Source organism: Bubalus kerabau, chromosome 23 (genome assembly GCF_029407905.1).
Source record: "Bubalus kerabau isolate K-KA32 ecotype Philippines breed swamp buffalo chromosome 23, PCC_UOA_SB_1v2, whole genome shotgun sequence".
NCBI lineage: Eukaryota > Metazoa > Chordata > Mammalia > Artiodactyla > Bovidae > Bubalus > Bubalus kerabau.
Window position 1 is genome coordinate 11,065,137 of NC_073646.1, and position 25,095 is coordinate 11,090,231.

General features: G+C 48.2%; 1 protein-coding gene across 1 annotated transcript in view; it reads right to left on the reverse strand.

Annotated features, from left to right (window-relative positions):
* LOC129638166 (uncharacterized) overlaps positions 1-25,095 on the reverse strand; it is a 154,118-nt gene that overhangs the window by 34,679 nt on the left and 94,344 nt on the right. The window contains exons 39-49 of the mRNA XM_055562730.1: positions 14,214-14,522; positions 13,100-13,329; positions 12,885-13,022; positions 9,261-9,332; positions 8,976-9,158; positions 7,495-7,851; positions 5,906-6,259; positions 3,461-3,592; positions 2,432-2,598; positions 2,246-2,306; positions 14-103 (exon numbers count right to left, since the gene is read on the reverse strand). Of these exons, the coding sequence (XP_055418705.1) occupies positions 14-103; positions 2,246-2,306; positions 2,432-2,598; positions 3,461-3,592; positions 5,906-6,259; positions 7,495-7,851; positions 8,976-9,158; positions 9,261-9,332; positions 12,885-13,022; positions 13,100-13,329; positions 14,214-14,522 (2,093 nt within the window). The remainder of the gene's footprint in view (positions 1-13; positions 104-2,245; positions 2,307-2,431; positions 2,599-3,460; positions 3,593-5,905; positions 6,260-7,494; positions 7,852-8,975; positions 9,159-9,260; positions 9,333-12,884; positions 13,023-13,099; positions 13,330-14,213; positions 14,523-25,095) is intronic.

Genomic DNA, 25,095 nt, shown 5'->3' on the forward strand with positions numbered 1-25,095 from the left:
ACAGCTGGGTTACACTTGGCAAACCACACATGTGCTGTTTGGCACTAGAGGGCGGGGAGGTGCCTGCTGAGGAGCGATTGCTCGTGGGTAACAGGGCTCCCATCTGGCGGGGGAGGTGAAAATGCTCTGAATTAGAGAGTAGCTACACAAATTTATCAGTGTACTAAATACCTAAATTGTACAGTTTAAAATAGCTCAGGGGACTTCCCTCAAAGTCCAATGGTTAAGAATTCGCCTTCCAATGCGAAGGGTGAGGGTTCAATCCCTGGCTGGGGAACTAAGATTCTCATGGGCAAAAAACCAAAACATAAAACAGAAGCAATATTGTAAGAAATCCAACAGAGACTTTAGAAAATGGTCCACATAAAAATATCTTTTAACAAAACAAAACAGTTCAAATGGTAAAGATGTATTTCACCCCAACAAAAGTTAATACTTTTTTTTTTTAAAAAAAACCTTTTTCTCAAAAAGTTAAAAATATACAACTGGGAAGACTTTAGACAGGGTGTGAGCTCTCTAGGTCCCCTTACCGCTCACCTGATACACTGGAGCTCTCCACGGGGCCCCAGAGGCTCTGAGTTTGCAAGTTCCCCACCAATGAGCCTGTGAGTTAATCACTGAACCACAACAGCACATTAGCCCTTACGATCAGAACACACAGTGCGTGGCAGCAGGTGGCGAGCAGATTCCTGCTTTAAGTCGCCGGCTCTATAAGGCAGGCAATGGCAACCCACTCCAGTACTCTTGCCTGGCAAATCCCATGGACAGAGGAGCCTGGTAGGCTGTAGTCCATGGGGTCGCTAGGAGTCAGACACGACTGAGCGACTTCACTTTCACTTTTCACTTTCATGCATTGGAGAAGGAAATGGCAACCCACTCCAGTGTTCTTGCCTGGAGAATCCCAGGGACAGGGGAGCCTGGTGGGCTGCCATCTATGGGGTCACACAGAGTCGGACACGACTGAAGCGACTTAGCAGCAGCAGCAGCAGCTATAAAGCGGGAGGTGTCACTCCATCGCTCAACCATGCTGACTGAACACCTACCACTCGCTGGGTCCTGTTAAACCTTCGGAGGCTGCCACACGTGAGACAGAAAGAAATGTCTGAACTGTTACATTACCACATGGAACTTAAACACCAGCAGTGGGAGTCAGGCTGGGACAACACCAAAGGCATCACGTGTCGGATGATGGGAAGTCGATGGAAAAGAGAAAGCTGGGGAGAGGCGAGGAAGGGCATGGCACAGTAAAGCTGCAGCTACAGAGGCCTCTGGTCCCAGTTCCCCCTAACAGTTGGTCTTTGACCCCAGTTCCTGGCACAGAACTCGTACAGCTTTGTAGACTGAGTGATGGGGGTGACAGAAGAATATGACACGGAGCTCATAGGTCCCTTGGAATTTCCTGGGTGATAGGAGAGTCTTTTGTTCTAATGAGGTGATGCTTTAGGGGGTTCCTGGATGAGGGCTTGGCCAATCGAAGTTGATTTCAAGGGTTTGACTACACGGTGGGAAGGATGGACTAGGCATTGTTTGCCAAGATGGAGAAAGACAGGAGGGGCCGCTCTGGGGGGCTGGCCTGTCTGGTTTTGGAACAGCTAAAGTCGGAGGTGCCTTGCCAGGCATCTGAGTGGAGATACAGTGGGCAGGTGGGCCTACTGATCTGGGGTTCAGGGGAGGATGAGACGGGGGACACGGCAGTGCAGATATGCCACTGATATGAGAGACCAGATAAGACCGTGAAGGGAATGTGTATGGACAACGTGGAAAAAGAGGGCTGAGGACGAGCTCTGGTCTGCTGGGAGTGGGGGAGGGGGCTCTAGAGGAGAAGAATGTGTAACAGTCCTGGGGGCGCGGCTGGATGAAGGAAATGAATACTGGAAGTGAAATGTGAAGGGAAAGTCACTCAGTCGTGTCCTACTCTTTGTGACCCCATGGACTGTAGCCCCCCAGGCTCCTCTGTCCATGGGATTCTCCAGGCAAGAATACTGGCTTGGGTGGGGCTTCCCTTCTCGAGGGGATCTTTCCAACCCAGGGATAGAACCCAGGTCTCCCACATTGCAGGCGGATTCTTTACCAGCTGAGCCACCAGGGAAAAATGAGTATCAGCAGCCCCAATTTCCAGATGTAAAGGCTGAGGCTCAGAGGGAGGTCTGAAGCTTGTTCTACCATCCCCTTGTCTCGGAAGTACTTCCAAAAAGGTTTGTTGAATGAATGATTTCCATTATCACTGCCGCTCACCAAGGCTGACCTGAAGGGCCACCCTGTCCTCCACCCACAGCGTCTGCAGTGCAGGCATGCTGTGCTGGAGTCTGCAGCCCAGGGAGATGTGCCCTGGCCACCGAGTGAAGGTCAGCTCCTCGGATACATGTTAGGATGGAAGACGTGGGACCAGGGCCATCAGGCCAGTTCCCAGCCCCACCAAGCCCCCCCTCACTCCGGCAGAGCCCCCACCTCTTTGCCATCCACTCCGACCCGCAGGGTGTGTCTGTAGCTGGGCCCGAGCCTCTCGTTGGTCAGGTACAGCAGGATCTGGGCTGGGAGGGCCAAGGGGTTGGGCTGAGGCAGGTTGTGTGTGAGCAGCAAGTTCACCTCCTGCTGGGTCTATAACAGAGCGAGAAAAACCAAGACTCACGTGAGAGATCACCAAGAGATATTTGCACACCCATGTTCATAGCAGCACTCTTCACAATAGCCAAAGGGTGGAAGCAACCCAAGTGTCCACTGATGGATAAATGGATCAACAAAATATGGGCCATTCATACATACAATGCAATATTATTCAGCCTTAAAAAGGAAGGAAACTCAGTAGAGCTGGGGGTGGGGGCGGGAAATGAGGAGTTGTTGTATTGTGGGTGGTTTCCGTTTTGCAAGATGAAGAGACTTCTGGACACCGATGGTGGTGATGGGTGTACAACCACGTGAGTGTATTTAATGCCACTGAACTGTGCACATGAAAGTGGTTAAGATGGTAAATTTTGTGTGTGTATTATATCACAATGAAGATATTTTTAAAATAGAATCAAAATGTACTTACTTAATTTAATTAATTAAATATACAATAAAAAACTAGACACTGCCCAAATGCTAATGGATAAGATGTTCGAACAGATGAATCGTGATACCAGCACACCATGGAATACTATACAGCAGTGAAAAAGGATACGGACCACGTGAATCCCACAAACGTCATGCTGAATAAAAGGAGGCAGATGCAAAAGTGAGCAGGCTGTGTGCTTTCGTGACCATGACATTAAGAGAGTCAGATGAGCGATGGCTCCTGGGGAGTTAGGAAGGGGAAGGGGAAGCTGAGGGACTTCTCCTCGGAAGTCTCATTCCTCTACTCATGGACCCTGAAGCTCTCATCTGCCAGGGTCCTCTCTGGATCTCAGCTGGTATCCAAATGCTTCTCTCGTCAGGAGCACATGGCCCCGGCATCCCAGGCCATCCTGGTCTGCACCCTCACCTCGGTGGTACTGAGGACAAGCAGCCCCCGTAGTGTGCTGGCATCCACGGTGACCAGCACCTGAGCGTCCACGGCCGTGGAGTTCACCACAATGTAGCCGGAGCTGTTGACTCGGCCTGGGACCCCCAGGGCCTGGAAGGGTTGAAAGAGATGAAAGTAGGGCTTCTTAACTAGGGTGGGTCTCAAGTGGGCATCAGGGGTCCCATGATCTCCCTTGAACTGAAAACAAAATGGGGTGCGGATGTGCCCACATAAGTCTCTACAGGAGATGGTTTGTGACTTGGGTCAGATTTTAGGAGTGCCAGAGGGCCCCACTTCAGTAACCCTGCACTGTCAAACGAGCTTCCTCCGGCCCCCTTTCCAATTCCCCAAACCACAAAGATCGCATCTTTATGCCCAAGCATCCCGTGCTTTTCACACATCCCGTGAAACCAACTGGTGAAGAGCCTTAGAACACTGGCAGCTCTGAAACATGTATTTCCCCTCCTCTCCTCCCCCAACCCCTCCAACTCCCCTGGCCCACAGAACCCAGACACCTGCTCCTGAGAGGCGATGGGAGCCTGCTCAGGAAGCAGGCTGCAAGGCCAGCCCACATGGGCATCTCCCTAGGCTCCGCCCACCAGTGCATCGCCGAGCACAGGGCAGGTCCATCTAATCATGACAGTGGAGGAGGTCACTGCACCCATCTACGATGATGACTCTGAGGCTCCGGGAGGAACAGGGATGTGCTCAAGGCCACCAGGGACAAGGGACAGAACCTTAATTCACAGTCTGGGCTTTCTGGCCTCACAGCTGGCCTTCCAGTACCTAGGACAGCTGCCCCGCTTCACCCGCCTGACACAGCATTTGACCCTATTAACCCTTTCCTCCCCAGTCTTGAGACCCCTTTCTCCCTTGGGGTTCCTCCTCCTCCTGGCTTGTTCTTGGTACCCTTGGCTGTTTCCTTCTCATCTTTCCCAGCTTTGCAACCTGAGTGCTTAGTCTCCACCTACCCCACAGCCATCTCAGCCAGTCTGTGACTTTTTTACGAGTTTTTTTCTTTTTTGATGTGGACCATTTTAAAAATCTTTATTGAATTTGTTACAATTTTGCTTCTGTTTTATGTTTTGGTTTTTGGGCCCTGAGGAATGTGGGATCTTCACCCCCTGGCCAGGGATTGAAACTGCACCCCCTGTATTGGTGTCTTAAGGCGAAGTCTTAACCACTAGACCACCAGGGAAGTCCTCAGTCTGTGGCTTTAAATGTGACCACCAAGAGGAGGAGACCTCCAGTTCAGACCACAGCTGACCTCCTGAGAGCCCTGTCAGATTTAACACATCCAAAAAGGGCCTGTGAGTCAGTGACACCCCCTTCCCAACTCTCCTTCTCCACCCACGTCCTTCCTATCACCAGGAACAGCAGCAGCCCCAGTCCTCTTCTTACACAGTCGCCATCTGGCTCCCCTATTTCTCACACCCACATCTGACTTCTTTCCAATCCTATCTCTCCACCTCCGTGATGGATCCTGAATCCAAGGGTGCTCCCACCCCATGGGCTTTTTATAAAACAGAAGTCAGCAAACGCCTGTCCACCAGCCGCATCCAGCCCGCTGCCTGCTGTAAATAAAGCTTTATTGGAACACAGTCATGCCCATTCACCGCATACTGTCTATGGCACATTGCTCTACAACAGCAGCACTGAGTAGTTACATCAGCGGCTGAATGGCCTGCAAAGTCTAAGATATTTGCTATCTGGACTTTCATAGAGACAGTTTGCTGATCCCAGTCCTAGAGAATGCCCTTCCCTCTCCAGCTCTGCCTCAGGGCCTTTACACTGGCCATGCTCAGAAAATCCTTTCCCCTTGGGACTTCTCTGGTGGTCCAGTTACTAAGACTTCACACCTCAGTGCAAGGGTCCTAGGTACGATTCCTGATCAGGGAACTAGATCTCAAATCCCACAACTAAGAGTTTGCATGCCACATCTAAAGATCCTACATGCCTCAATTAAGACCCCATGCAACCAAATAAATAGAAATAACTATTTTTTAAGAAAAGAGAAACCCTTCTCCCCAGGTACCCACAATCCTACTCTCTCCTCTCCTTCAGGTCTGTGCTTAAATGTCACCCTGTTTGGGGGACCAACCTTGACCGACATACAAAACTGCAGTATCTGCCCTGTTTTTCACGACCCCCTTTCCCACTTTCTCTCTCTCCCTAGCCCTCACCCCTGTGTAATACACTCCACAGTTCGCTGATTTATCCTGGGGTTGCCTGTCTGCCCCAGGGAGGCAGTCATCTCTGCCGTGTTTACAGCTGTATGTCTAGGCTTAGAGGAGGTTCTCCAGTCCTCCAGGGTTCACCCCATCTCTCTCACTTTGGCAGTGGTTAAAAAGGAGGGTTCCCGCCTGGAGACCCTGGTGCTCACCCCTCGCGCTCACCCCTCGCGCTCACCCCCGGCACACATACCTGCAGGCCCTCGCAGGAGCTCTCGGCCACCACCCGCCACTGCAGCCGGCGGTCCAGCTGCAGCTCACCACTGCCGTGAAGCTCGCAGGCCCCCGTGTGCAGCTCCAGGCGCAGCCGGTGCCCGGCCTCCCACCCACACTGGATGGTCAGCGAGGTCTCCGGGGGAAGCGCAGGTGCAGGCAGCGTGGGCCTCAGTTTCGCTTGGAGTGTGGCCTCGGATGGGTGCAGGGTCACCGCCAAGGTCAAGGAAGCAGTCTGGCTGGCCGCTGCAAGGACCCCTGATGCTTCTGCTTCCCCACCCAAGGCCTGCAGGGAGTCGCTGAGCTGTGTCTCTGCTGGGGGGCCCAGGCCCTGCTGGACCCCAGAGAGAGGGGTCAGAGGGTGGTCCCACACCAACGAGTGGCCCAATTCTCCATCTTCAGCCTTCTTCCTCGCCCCCGCTCCTCTCCCATTACAATAACAACAAAACTGCAGCTTCAACCACAACACACAACAGTTGTCCATCAGAGAACACTCAGTACACACACAGTCTCATGCTGAGTGCTTCATCAGAATGTTCTCTTTTCACCCTATTCCAACAACTCTGAGATTAGTAGTTACTAGTCCCCATTTTACAGATGGGAACACTGAGGCTCAACAAGGCAAAGTCATTGCCCAGAATCACATAGCTAATAAGTAGAGGAGCTAAGGTCTGAACCTGATCTGTCTTCAGTCTGTGCTTCACCTCTCTGATGTCCACTAGGATAGTCACTAACCACATGGGGCTGGTTCCATCTAAATTAAAATGAAGTCCGAGTAAGAATTCAGTTTCTCTGTAGCATGAGTAAAATCATCTTAAGCCCTCAGTAGCTCCCTGTGGCTAGTGGCTACTGCCCTGGATAGCAAAGAACATCTCCATCATCATAGAAAGTCCTAGTGGGTAGGCCTGCTTCATCCCATGATGCAGTGCTCTCTTGTGGACCAATCCTGTGTTGCCCTGATTAACAGAGACAGAACATCTGCCGGCACCCAGCCCTACGCTCAGGGATGCTGAGTGGACCAGACCCTGTCCCTACGCCCAGGAAGCTCCATCAGGAGACACAGGGCAGGGGCCTGTGCCACTCAGACAAGGGCACCAGCCCTGTCTGCTGACCTAGACTCCAGCTTCCCCCTTTCCTGAGTCACGGGGTCCCCTTCCCCCAAACATCACAGAACAATCCTCAGACTGTCTCTTGGCTCAGATAGAACCCAGCCTGTGGTTTTTAACAGGTTATGAAACCAAGATGCAACTGTTTCCAACTGTCATGAGAAGAGTTCCTCTCATTCCCTTCCTGCTCTTAAAATTTTACTAAAAAGAGACTCGCATAAATTCTGAGCCTGTGGTCCTCAAGTTCCATGGCGCTGCATGCCTCTAATCTCACCCAGCCTCGATCTCCTCATCTGTCAAATGGGAACATGGGATGAGAGATAAGAGGGGTCAAGTGTCCAACAGGGCTTTGGGGAAATAGTAGCTGGTCTCGGGAAGTCCCTGGAGGGGGTGTCAGCCAGGCTCAGGCCTCAAACTGACAGGAAGCTCCTCTCCAGGCACCTCGCTGGCCTGCTATACACACCTCCAGCAGTGGGCAGCCCGGCTCGGTGGCCAGCGTCCATGTGCTCTCGTTCTCAGTGTGTTGCTCCAGGGCACCAAGCAGCCGGCACGGCCCCATCTGGAGGGACAGGGAGCTGCGGGGGGTGGGGCCAGGCTGGACGGTCAGGCTGATGGCACTCCAGGATGGCAGGCCCAGTTGGCCCAGGAGGGGCAGGGAGTGGGTCAGGTGCCCCAGGACCAAGGTCTGGGGCCCGCAGGTACGGGCCAACTGCAGGTGGGCATCTCCACGGTCACTATGGAAGTCCGTGGTCAGGTCGAACTCGCAGGGGCCCCAGCTTAGGCTGCCCTCGGAGCGCAGGGCCTGCGGGATTCCTGTCGCCTGGAATATAGAGAAAGTGGTTGGATTTCAGGTGAGTGCCAGAAGCCAGGTGGCGCTAATGGTAAAGAACCCGCCTGCCAATGCAGGAGACAGAGATGCGGGTTTGATCCCTGGGTCGGGAAGACCCCCTGGAGGAGGGCATGGAAACCCACCGCAGTATCCTTGCCCAGAGGACCCCATGGACAGAGGAGCCTCGTGGGCTACTGCCCATGGGGTCGCCAAGAGTAGGACACGACTGAAGTGACTCAGCAGAGACACACACACCAGAAGTCAAGGTGGGGGAGCTGGAGACGCGTCTGGGTGGGAAGAGGGCAGCAGTGGCCCCACGGCCTAAACTCTATCAGCACCTCCTTCTGCAAGGTGAGCGATACCAAGGGTACCCCATCGAGAGATGTGGGCTCAAATTCCCGTTCTACCACTAACTCGGTCTCTCCAAATGCACGGACTCAGTTTACCCATCTCTAAAATGGGAGTTGATCATAAGTTGCTGGGAGATGGAAGTAAGTTAATCCTTGTGAATCCAGAGCCAGGCATCCAGAAAGCACTGGCTATTGGAATGAGATCACGAACATCAATGTACACTTGCTGGAGGGCAGAGACTTTAAGCAACCCGCTCCACTGGGGCCTAAGACACACCCAACATGGACGCACAGACCCAAGATGGGAATGAAAGGGTCCCCCCACCTCTCTGGGCCCCAGGGTATCATGGGGGACGAGGGGGTACAAGCAGCCCTTTCCCCTAGGGGGTGAGGATTCAAGGGGCCTCAGAGAGTACTCAGCATTCATATTATTACTCTGCACTAGTCTTATTCTTACTCCTGGATCCTTAACCCCAGGGATGCAGGAAGTGAGATATAAGAACAGAACCAACTTGAACCACAGAAAAGATGCGAACCAGTGTCTCAGGAGGGCCCTTGGCAAAAGAGGAGAAAAATTGAATTCTGGTCCTGTTTTTGGCTCAAAGCTTTACAGTCAATGAGTCCCCCAGTTTAAGTGACAACAGCAAAAGAAAAAAATAGCCCAAAGTTTCCCATGCTGAGTGCAAAGCTGGGCATACAGTAGGTGGTTAATGATTTATAAAGGGAGGTGGGAACCCACACTGACATGTGGGGCAGGGGGCTTACCTCCAGCAGAGGGCAGTGATTCACCAAGGCCAGGGTCCAGTTGTGTGTGACGCTGGCCTCTGATCTGAAGTCCCCACGGGCGGTCAGGGTGCACAGGCCCAGGGCTACCTCCAGCTGGGCCCGGGGGGGTTCATCTCCCTCCACGGACACTCGGATGTGGTTGTTGGAGGGGACTCCCAGTGCCTGAAGTGGAGGCCACGCGTGCTGGAGGCCAGTGTCCAGATGAGCACGGTGGCCGCAGGCTGAGTGGATGTGGGCTCGGGCGAAGGTGTCCCCAGACGATACCTGAGCCACCAGTCTGGCCCCAAAGGTGTGCACCAGGAAGGAGCCGTTCAGCGTCAGCACAGCTGGATTCTGCTGCCAAGAAAGGCCAGGTGAGGGGTCCCTCCAGAACCCCATGAAGTGTGCCCACTGTCCGTTTGTCCACAGGCGGTCACGAAAGCCCTCATCCTCCGGGGGCATCCACCACCTCTCTTCTCTTTGAAGAGCTGAAAACAGCCTCCCGGGGTGGGTGGGGGGGGCGGTCAAGAAATCTAACCATTGAGAGCAGTTTGGGGCCCCTTATGCCCCCGTCGCCTCGGGCTTTCCTGGTGGCTCAGATAGTAAATAATCTGCTTGCAAGGCAGGAGGCCTGGGTTGGATCCCTGACTTGGGAAGATCCCCTGGAGAAGGGCATGGCAACCCACTCCAATATTCTTGCCTGCAGAATCCCATGGACAGAGGAGACTGGCAGGCTACAGTCTATGGGGTCACAAAGAGTCGGACACGACTGAGACTGACAGAAACAAAAAATGCCCCCTCCCCTGAGGTTTCTGTTTTCTCCTCTCTTTTCCACAATAGAGTGCAGGCCTCTCAACCTCTCTGGTCTGGACATGTCCCTCTTAATGCCCCAAATGGAAGTTACTTGTGTCTCTAAGTGGTATATTCTCAGGACCTGGGGTTCTGCAGGGCAAAGTCTGCACCCACAGGACAGAACTAGGAACTGGCCCTCAGCCCCTTCCTGTCACCCAGCACTCTGCCCCAAATGGAAGTCACTGTGCCTCTAAGTGGTATAATTCTCAGGATCTGGGGTTCTGGGGGAGTCTGCACCCCCAAGACAGAACCAGGAGCTGCCCTCAGCCCCTTCCTGTCACCCAGCACTCATCTGTCTGCCTGGGGTGAGGACAGCGCCTCTGGTGATGGGGTGAACACACATATCAGCTCCACCGCGGCCAAATGGAGACCACAAGAGGAGCCACGGAGCTCGGGGTGGCCTCCCATGGGGCCAGGGCATGGTTCTCCTGCTTGGATGTCACTGGCGTGCTCCAGGACTGAGGAATGCCCCCTTTCTAGCCCTTTCCTGGAATTCCAGGCCATGACTCTCAGAGGCAAGTTCCACCCATTCACAGCTCCTGTCCTAACCCTCCTGCGCAGTGAGTCCTTGCAGCAAACACCCTCCCCTCCTGCCGCTGGCTCTGAGTCTTTCTCACACGTGTAGCTATTCATTTCACATGCCCCCAGTCTTACGTTTCCTCTGGGGGGAGGCAGCTCATCTGTCCCTTAAGACCCCTTCAATCCTGCCATCTTGGTTAACCCTCCTGCCATCTAGGCCACTGTGCAACCCTAGGAAGGTGACTTCACCTTCCTAAGCCTCAGTTTCCACATCTGTAAAATGAAATTATGATTTCCTGGTAGCTGAAACCAGGGCAAAAGAGAGGGTACCCAACTGAGATGGCACTTAACGTGCACTGGTCCACTTCCTGCTCGACAGCGTAAGGTAGGGACGTACTGTATACCGCCACCTGCAGTACACAGATGACAAGGCTGAAGCTCAGAGAGGTTAAGGCCTGGCTAAGTCACACGGCAGGTGAGTGGCAGGCGCGGGCAGAAAGCTGTGGTAGTTTGGTTTTTCTGGCCCTTGTGTCTCCCTGTGTCGGGTGAAGCCGCTGCCACTACTCAAGCTGGAGGCATGAAAGCATCACACGCTTTGTGCTCACAGAGGGCACACTGGCAGAAATCGTCCTCCCCAAGGAGGTTCCCTCTACCTGGACAGCCAGGTGGCGAGCCCACAGCACTGGTTCCCAGGGCCCTCAGGCAGTGCCCCAGGTGGGACACCCAGCAGCACCCATTCAGCACCTCCAGATTCGTGTCTCCCCGGTCCCCGAGCAGGTCGGTTCCTTGGGCTGGCTCCTCCAGGGGAACCAGCAGGCAGCCAGGCCAGGCGAGTGTGCACCTCCCCCAGGGCCATGCCCAGGGCTATGCTCACTGGCTGGTACCCGCACAGCCAGCTGGGCTGAGAGCTCTGCTGGGCCAGCCCTACAACCAGCTGTCTGCTCAGCTGCCCACAGGGCAGCCCTGACGGGTCCACTTCACCCACAGCTCTTGGTCCAGGAGACACTGGGCCCCGCTGGAGATGAGGGAGTCCAAGCCCTGCACGTGGGCCTCCCCACCAGGCTTTGCCTTTGAAGGAGATAACCTAACTGTTCACTTGGGCCCTGGCCCGGGAGAGCTCAGAGCTTCATGGGCTGGGCTGAGGCCCAGCCTGGGCAGCATGTGTGCCTGTAAGGCCCATGCTCCGTCTTCCCCGAAAGGCCCAGATATGCCTGTCACCAGCCCAGACCCCCCCACTCCCACCCCCAGGGCAAAGGCTGGCTTGAAACACTTGGATCCTGGGTCCTTGTCACTGTATTTATAGAAGGAACCACCCATCCGCTGTCAGGCTGGGCTGGGAGCCCAGATGCAGGTCCCTGGGGATGCTAAGGGCTTGCAGGAGGGCACTGTGCAGGTCAGCCTGGCAGTGGCCACCAGCCTTCCCTAAGCCATCCAGCAGGAAGGCCTTGGTGCTCAGACTGTGCCTGCCCCTCCCCAGCCTTCCCCGGAGGCAGACCACCATCTATCTCTGCTGCCCTGATGGTGACAGAGACCCTGGTACCTCAAGAAGCCACCCGGCGATGTACCTCCCAGCAAAGCCCTGACAGCTAGGCAGGCATGACGTCTCCTCTGCAGTTGACCTAGGATGGCTAGCGGGGTGGGCAGGGGGCATGTATAGGCATGAGGTATTTTCTCCAACCTTGACCCTGGACAGAGTGTTAAGATCCAATTGACCACATCTCCCCTAGTGAAGGTCTCCCTGGGAAGATAACCCTCAAAGAAAGGTTTGTGCAAAATGAAGTGCTAACCCACAGCATCGTCACAATCGGAAGTAACCAGAGCTCATGTCCTCACAGAGCCTGTGCACCAGGCTCTCACTGGTTCCTCATTGGATCCTCAAGGTAACTGTGGGAAGCAGGCATTATTAACAGTCCCATTTTGCAGATGAGAACACTGAGGCACAGAGAGAGTAAGCAACTGGCCTGAAGTCATGCAACTGGTAAGCGATGAAGCAGCTTGGCTTACGGGCCGCACACCTTGCTCACTCATCCTGCCTCCCGCACACTCTGGATGCCATTTAGCCACACCAGTGATGGGCACAAAGGTGGTTTCCTGTTTTTCGTTCTTGAGACCAATGTAAAAGATAGCTGGCCAGTGTTCCAGGTTTCCCCAAGGGAGGTGCTCAGAACATGAACTGATGGGTGCGAGTCTCAGTGGACCAGATAAACCCAGAGTGTCTCTACTCCACTGCCACTTACAGGGGCAGGGGAGGGAGCATTAACAGGAAGAGAAGATAAGTGGGCAGAAGAGAAGACAGGGTGGGGAGGAAGAAAGGAAGGGAATGTGGATGAATGGGAGGGGAGGGTGGGAGGAAGGGAGAAAGGATGAATGAGAAGAAGGGAGGATGGGAAATTTGGTGCGAGCCTGGGAGGGAAGTTGGGCGGGGCGGGGGTAGGGGGCGGGGCAAGCTGATGGAAACTGGGTAGGTTATTAGAGAAGTTGCAGAGGCAGTGAGTCTGGCTTGGGCCCCACCCACATGCAGACCTAAGGGTTACTTACCTGGAGGCTCACGAGGCTGGGGTGCAGCCCCAGGGTCAGCTCCCGACGGTCACCTGCTCCCCTCCTCTCCTTGGCTCCACCAAGTTCCTCGCCATCCACGCTCACCACCAACCCCGCCTCCAGACTGGGTCCCTCCAGCTGGGCAGAAGCACAGGTGTGGGTGTCCCTCGGACCCACTCCTCCCACGAGACCCCGGGCCTAGCCCTCTCACCCACCTGCAAGTGTCCACGGCCGTCCACGGAGAAGGGGAGGCCCCAGCGCCCGAGGCTGGGCACCGTGTGGTGGAGGCTGGCGCGGAGCTGGCTGCCGGGTGCACTGGTGGCCACGCCCTCCAGGCCAAGGGCCGCGTCCAGCTGACCCCCGGAACTTCGCAGCATCACGCGCACTGAGAAGTTGGAAGCGACGTGGGTGTGTGACAGGAGTATCCCTGCCTCGGAGGAGAGCCCTGGGGGCGAGAGGAACCACAGAGATGGCATGCCCCACGGGAGCCAGAACAGGGTCCCTGACAGCCCGCCTTCTCTCTTGAGGGTCCCCTGAGCCCTCAGGCGAACTCGCCTCCCAGATCCTTCCTAAGACCACAATGGCCACACCTGGCAAGTAATAGGCCCCATGTCCCCTTTGGATTCCTCGCTCCCTAAAGGTAGGGATGGGCTCTTAGGAAGCAGGGGTCTGATCCTGTGCTCTCACCTTGCTGCACCTTCGGGACCCCCCAGGCCCATGGAATTGTCCCCAAGAAGCTAGAGCTGGGGGTGTCTGAGCTATTTCCTAAGTGCGGTGCCAAGAACATCCTGGAAGTCCTGCTAAACCAGGTTTCCAAGCCCAGAAGCTGGACTGGGGGCGGGGAGTCCTGGGAGGAGGGGCAGGTGGCCGGGGCTATCTGCCCTCCAGTTTGGAGGTGTGTCTGTGGCGGTGGTGGTGGTGGTGGTAGCTTAGTTGCTAAGTCGTGTCTGACTCTTTGAGACCCCATGGCCTGTAGCCCGCCAGGCTCCTCTGTCCATGGGATTTCCCAGGCAAGAATACTGGAGTGGATTGCCATTTCCTTCTCCAGGGGATCTTCCTGACCCAGGGATCGAACTCACGTCTCTTGCTTGGCAGACAGATTTGTTACCACTAAGCCACCTGGGGAGCCTGGGTGTGTCTGTACTGGGTTGCAACTGGTGTTCTGGCTGAAAAAGAGCCCAGGGAAGATGGAGGCACTGGGAGAAGGTGGTGGGGGAAGGAAACAGAGCTGGGAGGTGGATTTAGGGACTGGGGGCTCTAAGTCCCTTGGTTGCAGGCCCTGGGAGTCTTCAGGGAAGGAAGCCACTGGGCTCTCTCAGCCCCTCCTACCTGCCTCACTCAAAGCGCTGATGTTGTGACTCAGGCTGCCAGAGAGCTGGCTGTGCCCGGGGTCCCAGGTGCAGACCCCACCCAGAGCCAGGCTGGCCGTGTCAGCACGGAGGCTGGCCTGGCCCCCGAGGCTCCCCGTCTGGGCCTGCAGCCGCCCGCTCAGCCGGAGCTCTCCCGGCAAGGCCTGGCTGCTGTTCTGGGCAAGGATGCAGGTCACACTGTGCATGCTGGTGCTGTTCCCTGCCCTCTCGTGCTTGTCCCGCAAGAGGAATCCCAGCACGGCTGAGTCGGCAGTGACCTTGACAGTACCTGCAAAGGATGGGAAATAGCCTGAAAAAAGAAGGGGGTCAGCCCAGGGCACTGGGCTGCTTTGGGAAGGAAGGAATAGAACCCAGGGGCAGGAAGTTCCTAGATCCATGATGTAATGTTAACTCATGTCAGAAAGAGCATATCTGAGAACAGGACCAAATGAAATCAGCTTCCCCTGCCCCCAGGATGCTCCGAGGACCAAACAACCTAATTCACAAATAAAGCAGCTTTGGATAAAAGCAGTAAGCCTGATAAAGCATGTCTGTTAACACCAGTGCTGCTGAATCCTGCTCGCAAGAGTCACATATCACCATGATGGAATGGCCCCATTTTACAGGCAACAAAACTGAGACCTGGGAATTTTGGAATTTTAGGAAGAAAAAAATTGCTCAGAGGTCTCTTCCACCCACCCGGAGAAAAAGATTCCATACCCTTGACCCAGGCCATACATAAGTCATGCATTAGGGATATTCTCGCTCTTATCAAAACCATTTAGGTTTCCTGACCCCCAACAGTCTCCACCAGGGCCTTAATGTGGTCCAAATGCCCAAGTTCCTTCCTGTCATTCAAGTGACTCAGGGGTCACTACCTCCAGGAAGCTTTCCTTGACCCTTCTGCAGCCACAGGCCTTGTTAAACACCCTCGTTCTATGCTTCCAGACACCGAGCGCATGCTAAACTCTGTCACAGAGTACTTTCCATGCAGAAAGAACTTTCTCACAGAATCTTGCAATCATCTTTTTTACAGATTCTTTACATTGTAGGGCCCTATGTCTCCATGTCCTCTAGGAGGTTAACCTGTGTCCTTATCTGGAAAACATGGATAATCAAGAGTAAAACTTCACTTGATTACTGTGAAGAAAACTGAAATAATGTCCATGGAATAGTATAGAATTCAAGAATAAACCCACCACAGATGCTCAGTTGATTTTCGACAAAAGTGCAAAGTAGAAAAAGGACAGTCCTTTCAAAAAATGTGCTGAATTGACTGGAAGTCCACATGTAAAAAAGCTACCACGAACCTTGCCAAAACCTATACACAAATTAGTTAAAAACTGACCACAGAAGAAAAGGGAACCCCCCCAACACTGTTAGTAAGAATGCAAACTGGTACAGTCAGTAATAGAGAACAGTATGCAGGTCCTTAAAAAAAAAAAGAAAATAGAACTACTATATGATCCACTCTTGAGCATATATCTGGAAAAGATGAAAACTCTAATTTAAAGAGATAAATGTACCCCAATGTTTATAGCAGCATCTAAGGATAGCCAAGATCTGAGGATCCATTCGGAGAAGGCAATGGCAACCCACGCCAGTACTCTTGCCTGGAAAATCCCATGGACAGAGGAGCCTGGTGGGCTGCAGTCCATGGGGTCACTAAGAGTCAGGCACAACTGAGCGACTTCACTTTCACTTTTCACTTGCATTGGAGAAGGAAATGGCAACCCACTCCAGTGTTCTTGCCTGGAGAATCCCAGGGACGGGGGAGCCTGGTGGGCTGCCATCTATGGGGTTGCACAGAGTCGGACACGACTGAAGCGACTTAGCAGCAGCAAGGATCCATTAACAGATGAATGGATAAAGAAGATGTGATACACACACACACATACACACACGATAGAACATTACTCAGCCATAAAAAGAAAATATTGTCATTTGCAGAAACATGGATGGACCTAGAGATTATCATACTAAGTGAAGTAAGTCAGACACAGAAGACACAATTAGAGAAAAGTCCAACAGCAACAAAGACCCAGCACAGCCAATAAATACATAAAATCACTTTTTTTAAAAAAAGACTAGCCATAGGTATTTTCAAAATACATATCTGATAAAGGACTTGTAAATGATTCCCACATTCAATAAGCACCCAAGCAACTCAATGTTTAAAATGAGCAAAAATTTTTTTTGTTTGTTTTTTGGCCATGGCACCATGAGGCATGGGGCTCTTAGCTCCCCAGCGGGATCGACCCTGCACTGGAAGCTCAGAGTCTTAACCTCTGGACCACACGGGAAGTCCCTAAAGTGGGTGAAATGTCTGAACAGACACTTCACCAAAGAAGATTTACAAGTGGCAAATAAGCCTATGAAAAGATGTTCAACAAAATTAGTCATTTGTGTGCTTAGTCGCTCAGTCGTGTCTGACTCTGAGACCCCATGGACTGTGGCCTTCCGTCTCCTCTGTTCATGGGGATTCTCCAGCCAAAAATACTGGAGTGGCTTGCCATGCCCTCCTCCAGGGAACCTTCCTAACCCAGGAATCGAACCAGGGTCTCCTGCACTGCAGGCAGATTCTTTACCAGCTGAGCTACCAGGGAAGAGGGAAATCCAAATTAAAACCAAAATGAGATACAATTACAAATCAATTAGAATGATAAAAATGAAACTCAAAGCCGAAAACTGACAATACAAATTGCTAGCAAAGACGCAGAGCAACTAAGATCCTCACACACTGCTGCTGGGAGTAGAAATGGTACACCAACTCTACAAATAGTCTGGCCATTTCCTATAAATATATACTTGCCATACAACACAACAATCCCATGCCTAGGTATTTACCAAAGAGAAATGAAATCACATGTTCCCACAAAAACCGGTAGACCCACGATGGTTGAAGCTTTATTCATAACTGGATAATTGGGGGCTTCCCTAGTGGCTCAGCTGGTAAAGAATCCACCTGCAATGTAGGAGACCCTGGTTCTATTTCTGGGTCCGGAAGATCCGCTGGAGAAGGACAGGCTACCCACTCCAGTATTCTTGGGCTTCCCTGGTGGCTCAGCTGGCAAAGAATCTGTCTGCAATGTGTGAAACCTGGTTTCAATCCCTGGGTTGGGAAGATTCCCTGGAGAAGGGAATGGCTACCTACTCCAGTATTCTGGCCTGGAGAATTCTATGGACTATATAGTCCATGGGGTCACAAAGAGTTGGACACGAATGAGCGATTTTCACTTGCATTCATAATTGAAAATACTAGAAACAACCCAAATAGCTTTCAGCTGTGAATGGATAAACTGCAGCACTGGGACTTCCTTGGTAGTCCAGCAGTTAAGAATTCTATGCAGGTTCACTCCTGGTTGGAGAACTAAGATCCCACATGCCATGGAACAACTAAGCCCATGTGCCCAACTACTGAGCCCGTGTGCTGCAACCAGAGATACCATATGCTGCATCTAAGACTCAATGCAGTCAAATAAATAAGTAAAATATTTTTAAAGCTGCAGCATATCCACACAATGGAATACTACTTGCCAACAAAAGGGAGAAAACGACTGATACATACAACTTGGCTGAATATCAACCACATTACGTAGGGCAAAAGATGTCATACTCAAAGTTTCCATACGATACGATTCCATTCACTTGACATCTTGGAGTGGCCCAAGCTACAGGGACAGACAACTGGGTGGCTGCCAGGGACTGGGGGTGGGGCAAAGGCTAATGACAGTGAGCAGCAGGAAGGAACTTCTTGGGGAGATGGAATTGTTCTGCATCTGGAATACATTGGTGGGTACACCACCAGTTTATCAGAACTGAAAGGGTTCTTCCCTGTATGTAAATTGTGCCCCAAGAAAGTATACCTCGATAATTGCCTTCTTTGGAAGGCAGAAATAGAGACACAGACGTAGAGAACAAGGTATGGATGCCAAGAGGGGAAATGAGAGGGTGGGATGAACTAGGAGACTGGTATTGGCATATATACACGGCCATGTATAGAACAGGAAACGAATGAGAACCTCCTGTGTAGCACAGGGACCCCTACTCAATGCTCAGTGGCCACCTAAATGGGAAAGAAATCCAAGAAAAGGGGATATATGTATAGGTATAGCTGATTCACTTTGCCGCACAGCAGCAAATAACACAACGTTGCAAAGTTGTTGTTGTTTTTTAAATAAAGCAATATGTGTTAAGATCAGCATGAGAGTCTGTTATCAGCTGCAAATGACAAACTTCAGAAAGATGAAGGGGAGACCACCAGTGTAAATCAAAGTAAACTTGAGAACAGTACCCTGACGTAACTTTCTTGATTTGATTAAGTTTTTTCAAACCTATGTCATACAGTCTTAGGTATTTTATTATGCAATTTGCTTTCTTTAAAAAAAAATCCATTTTAAAAGTCGTTACTGAATTTGTTATAATATTGCTTCTGTATTATGCTTTGCTTTTTTGGCCAGGACGCAAATGGGACCTTAGCTCTCTGACCAGGCATTGAAGCTGCACCCGCCTGCGTTGGAAGGCAAAGTCTTCACCACTAGACTGCCAGGGAAGTCCCTGCAATTTGGTTTTGCCACAATTTAACCAATTAGGAATTAGGAGGGTTGGTGTTAATATTACTCCAAGATGAGAGAATGATTCTATTTCCCCGAGGTTGGTAGAAAAGCAGAGTCTTTAGTTTCTGAAAAACTGGGCCCTGGACAGATGTTCAGCCAGGGCATGATGGGCAAGGATATTTGGGCAAAAAATCCCTTTTTGTGAAATCCTGACTTTTGGAACCTTGCAGTTTCACATAATCAAAAAATAAACACACAAAATTGATAGATTGGAAACTTGAAAATGGAATATAAACAGAAACCAGTGAACCAATTGTATTTCAAATGATTAACAGCATCACACAGGATGAGTTGGAGATCAACGCCAACTAATGTTTAAATACCATGTTTGTATTTATTTTTTTGTGTTGAGTCGCGTCCAACTCTTTGCAGCTTCATGGACTATATACTCCACCAGGCTCCTCTGTGCATGGAAGTTTCCAGACAAGAATACTGGAGTGGGTTGCCATTTCCTACTCCAGGAGATCTTCCTGACCCAGGGATGGAACCCATGTCTAGTACCTCTCCTGCACTGGCAGGCAGATACTTCACCACTAGAACCACCTGACAAGCCCCGTTTGGATTTATACCCTCAGAAGAACTCGAAACAAATACCGAATTCTAGTTAAAAGGCTTTGTTTCCTCAAAGATATAGGTTAGTAATTCTGACTACTTTCTATGTATTCTGGGGCTGAACAAATAACTAAATATATTGTGGATAAGTAGAGCCAGATTTCTTGCTGTTGAAGAGAGGAATAAGAAATATGAAAGGGGGGAAGAAACAGAATGAACTTTTTCATGATGGACTGGAATTAAGAGCATCAGTATGAACTAGTAATTGTAAACTTATATACCTATAGACAGAAAAGATATGTGTGTATGTATGTACACATCCATCTATTTTCTTGGTCTGTTCATTCAGAAGGCCTAGAAAGACTGATAAACACATCTAGATCCCAGATCTTAGTTTTTAAATACTATTTTCGCACAAAAGGAGTCAGGAATCCTTGGAGAAATGGCTTGTTCCATATTAGGGAAAGTATAATGTGAGACTGAGACTTTTTTTGGCCATAAAGGAAGAAGTGGCCAAGGTATGATAGGGATATATCAAAAAGACACAGGAGATTTATCTCCATTAATGGTGGGATGGTGGGGACACTTCAATTGAGTAACCCTCTCAAGGTAACAATTGCATGTTCTGGACAAAATATATGAAACAATCATCTGAAGTGACTAGAGAGTGACAATGGAGGGGAGTTAACACTTGGAGGAAAGGACCAGCGATAGTTGAGCTGCATGTTTTTATTCTTCTTGGTGCCAAGAAGGATGAGCAAAACTCAGACAGAAATCCATGGTCTTACCAATTACAGAATCAGAGAACAGAGTTCAGGGTGATGACAGCAAATGGAAAGTGAAGTGAGAAGTTCCAGAGAGAACCACAGGGGAGAATCCCAAATTCTATGTATGAAGTCTGTCCAAAGCTAATCCTTGAACAAGGGTGGGACAGACTTCTAAGCAGACCTGCTAAGATAAAAGAGTTGAAAATTATTTCGACTGCAGCCCACCAGAAGAAAGACAGAGTCTAGATTTTGAGACCAGCCAAGTTTACTGCATGCTAAAAAAATTTTTTTAAATAATAATACTCTTCAGAGAGAGAGAAAATAATCAGTCTTAACATCACTTAAAATGTCCAGAATACAATCTCAAGTTACTCAATGTACACAGAAATAGTAAAATGTAAATCACATTTAAGAGAAAGGGCAATCAATAGTCAAGGGAGATCAACCTGAAATGATCTTGACACTGGAATTAGCAGACAAAGATTTTAAAACAGCTCTTATAACCATGTTTGAAAATATAAGGAAAATACTCTTGTATTGAATGAAAACCAGAAATAAAAATAACCTAGTGGTGATTCTAGAACTAAAAAATATTAAATCTGTGATTGAAAAAAATTATTGGACAATCTAAAAATTTTTTATTGGGGGGTGTTTGGAGAAGAAAGAGCTAGTGAACTTGAAGATAGACTGATAGATATTTAAAGCAAAGAAAAAAGGACTAAAAAGATCAACAGAGCTTCAGAGATCTGTGGAACAATGCAGAAACTTCTAAAACATGTGCAATTGGAAACCACAGACGAGGACAATGAGAACTGGTCAGAAAGAAATCTTTGAAGAAGCAAATATGAAAGTTTATCCAAATGTGTCAAGAAATATACATTTTAAAAATATACTTTAAGAATTAAGGCAAAATAGGACCTTTTCAAATAAATAAAAATTAAGGAGACTTATCGTCAGCAAGCCAGCCTTCCAAGAAATGCTACAGGTGATTCTTCATACTGAAGAGAAATCATACCAGAAACTGTTAAGTAGAATGTGAAAGAATATACAGAGGCATAGTTGAAAGAGGAATAGATAAGTTAAAACTGAGTTCTAAAAATTCTTAAAATCATCAGAAAGAAGGCAAAAGAAAATAATAACAGAGGAAGAAAAAGTATATGATAAAGTAGAAAACAAAACAGCAAAATAGTAGACATAAATCTAATCATATCAATAATCATGATAAACATAAATCAACTAAATACTATAAAAAAGCAGAGACTGTCAGACTAGATATATAAAGCAAAATTCAACTGTATGTGGGCTATAAGAAACGTACCTTAAATATTAAGGAAGTAAATATGTGGGAAGAAAAAGGATGGAAATATATATATAGTACAAATGCTAAGAAAAAGCAAGAGTGGCAACATTAACATCAGACAAAATAGACTTCGAGACAAAGAACTGTGGGAGAGACAGCAGTCCATTTCCTAAGGATAAACCTGGCCACTAAGAATAATCATCACATATGCTTATACACCTAATACCAGTATGCCATGCACATACATGAAGCAAAAACCAAATGAAACAAGCTAGAGAAACCCACATAGTCAGCAAGTTTACCACCTTTCTCTGCTTGATACAATAACCAGGCAAAAAAATTCAGTAAACGTATATATCAGAACAATACAGCCAAGCATCTTGACTTAACTAACATTTATAGAACATTACACCCAACAACACTACAGAATACAAATTCTTTTTATTGCATAAGATGTGTTCACAAGATAGATATAGACTGGCCTATAAAACAAGTCACAACAAATATTAAAGGACTGATCCTACAGAAGAAATCCTCTGGCCATAACGAAATTAAATATTAAAAAGCTATCTAGAAAAATCTCAAACATTTGGAAATTAAGCAACAGACTTCAAATGCATGGCTGAAAGAAGCAATCATAAGAGAAATCTGAAAATATTTTAAAATAAATGATAATAAAAATACACAACATCAAATTTTGTGGGATGCAGCTAAAGTAATATGTATGGTTTTACATGCTTATATTAGAAAAGGAAAAAGGTCTAAAAGTCAATGGCTTGAGGATCTGCCATAAATAAATCATAAAAAGCACAGCAAAGTAAACCCAAATTAAGTGTAAGAAAGGAAATAATAGAGATAATGTCTGAAGTCAATGGAATTGAAAAGAGACAACAAGAAAAAAATAACAGAACATTTAAAAGAATAACATTTGGTTCTTTGAACAGATAAAAAAAATTGACAAAATCCTAGTTAGACTAATAAGGAAGAGAGAGACGAAACATAATAACGACTGTCAAGAACAAAAGCGAAGGTATCATTATAGATACCTTAAAAAGATTATAATACATATAATAAACCACTACAAATATGGCTGACATCTTAGTTGAGATGGACAAATTCCTTGAAAAACAGAATTTACACAGAATGATAAGGATGAAATAGAAAATACACATAGATTTATAAATCTATTCATTTTCTAAAAAAAAAAATTCCACAAAGAAAATTCCAGATGGCTTCTCTGGTAGCGTCCATCAGACAATTACAGGAATGTTCACACCCATCTTGCACAAGCTCTTTCAGAAAACAGAAGGGAATAAAGTACTTCTCAACTTGTTTTATGAAGTTAGCATACAAAGGGAAAAGATGCTTAACAGGGAAGAAAGTTAGCAGACACCACTTTAACCAAATGATCGAGACTGATGTCACCAAGAGCATAGGGACAAACTCACACCAGGTGGCACCCTGCCAACAAGGCTTTTTTGAAAGTAGCCATGTAAGGAAGCATCCGGCAAAGCCCACATGAGGGATATTCCACAAACCGACTGCCCTGCACCCTTTGAAATGTGATCATGAAAGAGAAAGAAATACAGAAGAACCGATCCGGAATAAGAGACCAAAGAAACAACACAACTAAATGTAAAGCACAATTCAGGATTTTCTTTTACTATAAGGGACATGATTGGGACATCCAGTGAAATCGCAATAAAGTCTGTAGCTAACAGCAATATATAAACGCTAATTGTCTGAGTTAAGAACTGTATTGAAGAATGTACGATAATGTCTTTATTTTTTTGGAAATAAACACAACTATTTAGGGGTGAAGAACTAGTACGTCTGCAGCTTATTAAAACACAGTTCAAGAATTTAAAAAATTTTAGGGACTTCCTTGGCAGTCCAGTGGTTAAAAACTCCATGCTTCCTTTGCAGGGGGTGTGGGTTTGATCCCTGGTTGGGGAACTAAGATCCCGCATGATGTGCAATGTGGCCAAAAATAAAAAAATTTGTATGCAAATACTAATGTTCTATACACACATATACACAGAGGGAGACCGAAAAAGAGAATAAAATGATAAAGCAATTGTGATAAATGTCAATAATTGGTGAAGCCAGGTAAAGACCCTCTGGGATTCTTTGTAATCACTTTTCTTTAAGTCTGAAATCATGTCAAAATAAAAAGTATTCAATGTAGCCACTCTGAAAAACAGTATAATTCAAAAAGCTAAAAATTGAACTACCAAGTGGTCCAGCAAATTCACTTCTGGGTATTTATCTGAAGAAAATGAAAGCATTAATTAGAACAGATATATGCACCCCACTTTCATTGCTAAATGAAATCATTCATTTCTAAATGAAATCTAGAATATATCCTTCATTACTAAAGGAAATCAGTCCTGACTTTTCATTGGAAGGACTGATGCTGAAGCTGAAACTCCAATACTTTGGCCACCTGATGTGAAGAACTGACTCCTTGGAAAACACCCTGATGCTGGGAAAGATCGAAGGCAGGAGGAGAAGGGGACAACAGAGGATGAGATGGCTGGATGGCATCACCAACTCGATGGACATAAGTTTGAGCAAGCTCTGGGAGTTGGTGATGGACAGGGAAGCCTTGCTGCAGTTCATGGGGTCGCAAAGAGTTGGACACGACTGAGTGACTGAACTGAACTGAACCTGCATTGCAGCATTATTTACAATAGCCAAGACATGGAAGCAACCGAAGCGTCCATTGATAGATGAATGGTTAAAGAAGATGCGTATATACATACATAATGGAATACTACTCAATCATGAAAAGAATGACATCTTGCCATTTTCAACAACATAAGGGTATTATGAAGGACAAATACTATATGATTTCACTTATATATAGAATCTTAAATAAGTGAACAAACATAAAACAGAAACAGAGTCAAAGATGCAGAGAATAAGCAGGTGGTTGCCACAGGGGAGGTGGGCCGGGGTAATAGGTAATAGGTAAAGCGATTAAGAGCTACAAGTTTCCAGTTGCAAAATAAATGAGTCATGGGTATAAAATGTACAGAATGGGAAACGTAGCTGATAACTATGTGATATCTTTGTATGGTAACATATCCTAACTAGACTCATCCTGGTGATCAGTTTGAACCATACAGAAGTATCCAGTCACTATATTGTGTAACAGGAACTAAGAGTGTTGTAGGTCAATTACATTTCAAAAACAAACTCATAAAAAATGAGATTATTCAATAAGTAGTGCTGGGAAAATCGGACAGCTACGTGTAAAAGAATGAAAGTAGAACATTGTCTAACACCACATACAAAAATAAACTCAACGTGGATTAAAGACCTAAATATAAGACCAGAAACCATAAAACTCCTAGAGGAAAACATAGGCAGAACACTCTGGCATAAATTGTAGCAATATTTTTTTGAGTCTGTCTCCTAAAGCAAAGGAAATAAAAGCAAAAATAAACAAATGGACTCTAATTAAACTTGAAAGCTTTTGCACAGCAAATGAAACCATCACCAAAACAAAAAGACAATCTACTGAATGGGAGATAATGTTTGTAAATGATATGACCAATAAAAGGTTAATATCCAAAACACATAAACAGCTCACATAATTCAACATCAAGAAAAGACCACACA